The sequence below is a fragment of the Rhamphochromis sp. 'chilingali' genome, assembly GCF_963969265.1.
Source record: "Rhamphochromis sp. 'chilingali' genome assembly, chromosome: 1".
Taxonomy (NCBI): domain Eukaryota; kingdom Metazoa; phylum Chordata; class Actinopteri; order Cichliformes; family Cichlidae; genus Rhamphochromis; species Rhamphochromis sp. 'chilingali'.
In genome coordinates, this window is record NC_137929.1 from 64363150 (window position 1) to 64370705 (window position 7556).

General features: G+C 45.4%; 1 protein-coding gene across 1 annotated transcript; it reads left to right on the forward strand.

Moving 5' to 3' along the window:
- Nucleotides 1-5874: 5874 nt before the first annotated feature.
- On the forward strand, nucleotides 5875-7284 carry LOC308384436 (nuclear factor 7, brain-like; the record flags this gene model as incomplete). Its single annotated transcript, XM_080863001.1, has 1 exon — nucleotides 5875-7284. Exon 1 carries the CDS (start codon nucleotides 5890-5892, stop codon nucleotides 7282-7284), a length of 1395 nt encoding a protein of 464 aa, XP_080719127.1. The 5' UTR covers nucleotides 5875-5889.
- Between the last annotated feature and the right edge of the window lie 272 nt (nucleotides 7285-7556).

Below are 7556 nucleotides of genomic sequence, written 5' to 3' on the forward strand. Positions count from 1 at the left end.
GATCAAAACTCCAGACATCCAGAGGCCCCCAGAACACAAGAGACCAAGGAAGACCCACAGAGGGGCAGCTGCGCCACTGTCCCAGTAAGAGGTTGTTTGCCAAGACAGGAACCATTTCACCAGAGAGATCCCAAGTTGTTGCCACTCACTCCAGATGATGATATTGAGCATTTTCTCACTACCTTTGAGAGAATGGCTCAAGTTTGCCGTTGGCCGAGAGAAGAATGGGCTGTTCGACTCGTACCTCTGCTCACTGGAAAAGCACGTAGTGCTTATGTGCATATGGACATTGCTGATTCAGAAGTCTATGATAAAGTAAAAGATGCCATTCTTGCTAAATACGAAATAACTGCTGACACATACAGAAGAAGGTTTCGAGCCCTGGATATGCACCCAGGTGAAACTCAAAGAGAACTTTATGTGCGATTAAAAGATATGTTTTACAAATGGGCGAAACCTGAAAAATCTACAGTGAAAGACATTTCTGAACTGATGATCTTGGAGCAGTTTCTGAGGATGGTCCACCCAGATCTGGAGGTGTGGATCAGGGAACGTGCCCCCAAATCTGCAGAGGAGGCTTCACAGCTAGCGGAAATCTTCATCTCTGCCAGAACAGGATCGAGAGGAACCACCTTTGGCCAGGACAGCTTCATGACTGGACAAAGTAAGTCTGATGGGGGTGTAAGGAGTGGTGGTATAGGCCAGAGTAGAAGTTATCCTGGAAGCAGACATTTTGTTTCTGGTAAAAGGAACAACACTAAAAAGTCACATTCAGGTTTAAAATCAGATGTTAGATGTTATCACTGTAACCAGATAGGCCACACTCAGTATACCTGCCCAGCAACAACACAAAGTAGGCCATCCCTTTTGTGCTCAGCCCCCAGACCCACATTGCCAGGTCCTGATCATGAAGCAGTAAGAACAACACCTATACTTGTTAATGGTCAGCGTGAAGAAGCACTCTTGGATACAGGGAGCTTTCAGTCAGTGGTTTTGGCTAGTTTAGTACCAAGAGAGTTATGGAGTGACACAAGGACTAAAATAAGCTGTGTACATGGTGATGAGAAGGATTATCCCATGGCTGAGGTGTATTTGACTGTAGGTGGCCAGACATTTCTCCTGCCAGTGGCTTTAGCACCCAGACTACCATATGCAGTGATATTGGGCTTAGATATACCTACACTGCTAGATTTGGTGTCTAATGAAGTTCCGGGACATTTGCATACAGTTCATGTAGATCAGGACCACAGCGTACAGAAGCAAGACATTATTCTGCAGGCACAGCCAGAAAGTGCAATCCCCAGTTTGATCACCACAAGAGCTCAGAGTGCAAATGACCCGTTAAAAGAGCTACCTTTCTATGATGAAGAAATAGAAGTAGGCCCAGCAAAACCAGCTAAATCTCGAGCGCAAAGACGAAGAGAAAAATTTAGGGGTTCATCCAGGTTAGAGGGTGTAGACCAGAGCCCCAACCTCCCTCTCGAACTTGATATCCTACCAGATATCTCTTCACTTCAACGGGCAGATCCATCATTAAAATCTTGGTTTGATAAGGTGTCGGAGGTTGATGGACAGGTGCGAGGGACAGTAGATGTGTTGGCAGATGCAACCTATGTGTTGAGAAATGGTGTCCTTTATGAGTGTAAAGGCAAGACTGAAGCCATAGCATTACCACAGGCACTAAGAAACAAAGTCATGGAACTTGGTCATTCTGTACCTTGGGCAGGCCATCTTGGTTTTCAGAAATCTCTACATAGGATTGCAAGCAGTTTTGTCTGGCCTGGCATGTACACTCAACTACAGCAGTTTTGTAAGTCGTGTCAGATATGTCAGCTTACCCTAAATAAAGGAGTGGCCCGTGCCCATCTTCAGCCATTGCCTGTCATAGATACACCTTTCGAAAGAATAGGAATGGATGTAGTGGGCCCCCTTGAAAGAAGCTCATCAGGTAATCGTTACATCTTGGTCATTTGTGATTATGCCACTCGTTATCCTGAAGCTTTCCCCCTAAGATCAGTGAAAGCGAGACAGGTTGCCAATTGTCTCCTGCAGTTGTTTTCTAGAGTAGGTATAGCTAAAGAGGTCCTGACAGACTGTGGCACAAATTTCCAGTCTAAATTTCTACAGCAGGTATATAGATTACTTGGCATAAAAGGTATTAAAACCACCCCTTACCACCCCCAGTCAGATGGACTAGTAGAGCGTTTTAACCAGACACTAAAGAACATGCTGCGGAAATTTGTAACAGACACTGGCTCAGACTGGGATCAGTGGCTGCCTTACTTGTTGTTTGCCTATCGCGAAGTGCCACAGGCCTCTACAGGATTTTCACCATTTGAACTGCTTTATGGCCGTCAAGTGAGAGGTCCACTCGACCTGCTGAAAGAACAATGGGAGAATCCAGAGCCTGATGGAGATAATGTAATAGCTTATGTGCTGAAAATGAGAGAGAGACTAGAACAAATGACAATACTGACACAGCAAAACATGAAAGTGGCTCAAAACAAGCAGAAAACCTGGTATGACAAGAAGGCCAGGGAAAGAACATTCCAACCAGGACAGCATGTGTTGCTGTTGCTTCCTACGACAGACAGCAAACTGCTAGCCAGGTGGCAAGGCCCCTACAAAATTACAAAACGTCTTGGCAATGTTAACTATGAGCTGTACATGCCTGACAGGAGGAAGAAACATCAGGTCTTCCATATAAACCTGTTAAAAGAATTCACGCAGCAGCAGCAGCCCACCACGCAGCAGCAGCAACCGCCAATGCAGTCCATGCAGCAGGTAAAACAGCATTGTCTTGTTCGGGTAGTCAAGGACGAAGAGGAGGGAGAACAGTTTTTTCCCCACAGGCAAATCAGGGCCAAGTTTAGTGTCACTGGCCCATCTTAAGCCCTCCCAGCAGGGAGATTTAAGGGCTCTTCTGGATCCAAATTTGTTCCAGGAAAAACCTGGTTTTACAAAACTGGTACAACACAAAGTCCACTTGAGGGATAATGCTCCACCCCGTAGAAAATTCTATAGGATTCCTGAACGCCTGGTTTCACAGCTGAAGAAAGAAATCGACCTAATGTTGTCACTTGGGATAATTGAAACATCAGCGAGTGAAGGGTGCAGCCCAATTGTTCTGGTCCCAAAAAAGGATGGAACATTGAGGTTTTGCATTGACTTGAGATATCTCAACTCTGTCTCAAAGTTTGACCCCTATCCAATGCCTCGTATTGATGAGCTCTTGGAAAGGGTGGGGAGAAGTAAGTTCATTACCACTCTTGACCTAAGCAAGGGCTACTGGCAGGTGGCCCTAGCTCCAGAGGCAAAGGAACTGACGGCCTTCAAAACCCCGTTTGGGCTGTTTCAGTTCAGGGTGATGCCGTTTGGTCTCCAAGGGGCACCAGCAACGTTTCAGCGGCTGATGGACCAGGTCTTGAGGGATGTGTCAGACTTTGCTGCAGCATACCTAGATGATGTTGTGATATTTAGTCAGACCTGGGAGCAGCATGTGGCTCACCTGCGACGCGTTCTAAAGTTAATCAAATCTGCTGGTCCTACTATCAATCCTCACAAGTGTAAGATCACACAGAGGCAGGTGGAGTACCTTGGATATGTGGTTGGACATGGACAGGTGAAGCCTCAGGTGGGGAAAATGGAGGCAATCCATGCATATCCAGTTCCTACAACCAAGAAGAAGGTGCGGGCATTTATAGGCTTAGTGGGCTGGTACAGTAAATTCATCCCCCACTTTGCAGAGAGGGCAGCACCTCTCACGGATTTGACAAAAGCGTCGGCGCCGAATAAGGTGAAGTGGACAAAAGACTGTGACAGAGCTTTCATTGACCTTAAGTCAGCCATCACAAGTGATCACATGAAATAATTTCCCCCAGGGATCAATAAAGTATTCTGATTCTGTTCTACACAGCCCGGATTTTGCTCAGCCTTTCACACTGCAGACAGATGCTTCTGGAGTAGGCTTGGGAGCCGTGCTGCTGCAGGAGGTGGAGGGAGTGAGGCGCCCGGTTGTTTTCCTCAGCAGAAAGCTTCAGGACAGAGAGTCTAGATACTCCACCGTGGAAAAGGAGTGTCTTGCTATGAAGTGGGCAGTGGAGTCACTGAGGTACTATCTTCTAGGCAGACATTTCACCCTGGAGACAGACCACCATGCCCTTCAGTGGCTGAACAAGATGAAGGAGACCAACATGCGTGTTGCGAGATGGTATTTGTCATTGCAACCCTATGATTTCACAGTGCGGTATCGTCCAGGCAAATCTAACTGTGTTGCAGACTGTCTTTCACGTATGTATGAAGATTGAAGTACAGTAGTCTAAGGAGAAGGGGGAGGAAATGTAATGGAGACCAGGGGTTCCATTACCTGGTTGGTATTGTTAATAATAAATTGTTGGATTGGGAATTTAAAATGGGGTAATAAAGAAAACACATTAGTTCTTATGGAGTCTTTTATTAGGTTATTTGACATACGATTAAATTGACAGCTTGTAACAGAAAAGAGACAGTGGGACTGGCCATCCTACCTGTGTCGGAGAAGAGCCAAAGTTAGAGCTGCTTGCAGTTAATCATTTATCAATAACCTAAACATATGCGAAATGAGAACTTGTAAAGGTACTCACCTGTCCTAGTTGCTTCTTGCAGGATGTGGAGCAAAAGAGTGAAAGCGGCTCAATCACCTGTTTAAGAGCTCTTGGGGCAGACCAGTGTGCCAGGTTAGGGAGTATGGATAAAGAGGGTTTTTAATTTAGATAGAAATGGGTGAAGCTTATGTTATTGGTTTGTTTATAGTATGTGTTGGAAATATGTATATGTTTGTGATGTGCTTTAATGTTATTGTATGTTTGTTTGTGTGGAGGGTTATGTGTTCATTTTGATTAGTTAACCCCCATACTTGGGCTATTCCGGATGCTCACCTGGAAAAGGTAGAGTATAAAAGGAAGCCATTTTGTTTAGTTGTGGTTAGTGTTTTGCTGTTATCATGCTCCTTCTTTAATAAAGTGCCAATCCATGGATGTCTTTTACTCCAGTCTCGCATCATATTATTGGACAGAACCTATGACCGCTAGCCAAAACTGACAGTAACACAAAAGTAACACTCAGTGTCATGCAGTGACTTTTACACAACCAGATCAGATGAACCAGCTCACACTAAAACATTTTGCTGCACTCTTCACACTTATTTCTTTTCTTTCTGCTTTCTGAGAGAAAAGCTCTTTATCAGTAACTTTTACAACTTCTGGCAGGTTAATGTCTGAACTTTGGAGTGAAACACACCCTTAGTTACAGGAAATAACACCACTGTCTGTAACTAAGTGAATCCACCTTAACACCACCTGTGTGTGTGACTGCATTACACTCCCACTGCTGGGAACCTGAACAAGAACCAGAACAAAGTCTAAAATAGAAGCTGACAAACAGCTGCACCACCGAGTGACACTTTATTTTATAAACTTCACAACAGGTTTCATGTTGTGACCTGTGGAGGTGAAAAGACAAAACCTGTTTTACAGCTTTTGAGCTGCAGGCAGGATTGAAACACACCTTAGTTAAAAGTCAAACAGCAACATTTTCTCCTCCCCTCACGTCACTCAAATGCGACAAACCAGGAAACAGGAAGTTCTTTGTCCTCAGTAAAGAGAGACGCACAGACGATCAGACTGAGCTCAGACCAAACTAGCAGCTTCCTCTGAGTGAGTCCAGCTACAGGAGAGAAAAGTGGAAAACTCCAACACTGCTGCTTCAAGCTGCTGACGCTCCACACACTGAATGTGAGTTTGAGCAAAAACACGACTCAAAGGAAGTTTCAGTGAAGGTGGTAGAGGAGGGAGGGGAGCCAGGACTGACTGTACTTCCTGTCTGCTGTTTTCAGCTTCACTCACAGACTCAATGGCTTCCAGATCAGAGGAGGATCTCTGCTGTCCGGTCTGTCGGGAGGTCTTCAGAAATCCTGTTATTCTGTCATGTAGCCACAGCTTCTGTAAAGACTGTCTGAAGAGATGGTGGAGAGAGAGACCAACACACGAGTGTCCAATTTGTAAGGAAATATCAGTGTATGATCCACCTTTAAACCTGGCTTTAAAGAACCTGTGTGAGTCGTTCTTACAGGAGAGAGATCAGAGAGCTTCAGAGGCTCTCTGCAGTCTGCACTCTGAGAAACTCAAACTCTTCTGTCTGGACCATCAGCAGCCAGTGTGTGTCGTCTGCAGGGACTCAGAAAAACACACCAATCACAGATTCAGACCCATCGATGAAGCTGCACAACAACACAAGAAGGAACTTCAGGAAACTCTGGAGCCCTTAAAGAAGAAGTTAAAGGTTTGTGAAGAAGTTCAAGTGAAGTTTGATCAAACAGCAGAACACATTAAGGTCCAGGCCCGACACACAGAGAGGCAGATTAAGGAGCAGTTTAAGAAGCTTCAGCAGTTTCTAGCAGAGGAAGAGGAGGCCAGGCTGGCTGCACTGAGGGAGGAAGAGGAGCAGAAGAGTGGGATGATGAAGGAGAAGATGGAGGCTCTGAGCAGAGAGATAGCAGCTCTTTCAGACACAGTCAGAGCCACAGAGGAGGAGCTGAGAGCTGAAGACGTCTCATTCCTGCACAACTACAAGGCTGCAGTGGAAAGAGTCCAGCGCTGCCCCCTGCTGGATGATCCACAGCTGCCCTCAGGAGCTCTGATAGACCAGGCCAAACACCTGGGCAACCTGACCTTCAACATCTGGAACAACATGAAGGACATGGTCTCCTACACTCCTCTCATTCTGGACCCAAACACTGCTGATCCAAACCTCCTCTTGTCTGAAGATCTGACCAGTGTGAGACTAGGAGGAGAGAGGCAGCAGCTTCCTGATAATCCAGAGAGGATTGATCCGGACTACTCTGTCCTGGGCTCTGAGGGCTTTAACTCAGGGACTCACAGCTGGGATGTTGAAGTTGGAGAAAGTACATGGTGGGGACTGGGTGTGTTAGCAGAGTCTGTGCAGAGGAAGGGAGACATATGGTCTGGATTATGGAGAATATTTTTCTATAAAGGTATGTACTACACATGCTCACCATCAGCTCCTCTCACTGATCTCTCAGTAGAGAAGAAGCTCCAGAGGATCAGAGTGAATCTGGACTGGAACAGAGGAAAGCTGTCGTTCTCTGATCCTGATACTAACACACACATACACACCTTCACACACACTTTCACTCACAGGATGTTTCCATACATTAGCACTGTTGATGTTCGTAAAGCAAAGGTGTGTCCGTTGAAGGTGTCAGTGTCCGTGCAGCAGATGAGTTGAGGATGATGATGTTTCTAATGTTGTTTCCTGTCAGTGAGTTGAAGCTGTTAAACTGCAGCTGTCCTCCTGCTGCCTTGTTGTTCCAAAGCTCTTTGTTTCTCTTTTAGTTTCACTGTTTCTTTCTGTTTCTGCTGTCCACCTTTTCACATGGAAAATCATTTCACTGTTTCTCACTGAATGACTCCCCAAACTAGATTTGAAATTCTATCAAGTTTCTAATCATTACAAGTGATTCATGTTTCTATTTGATGTGTAAATGGAGATGATTTAGT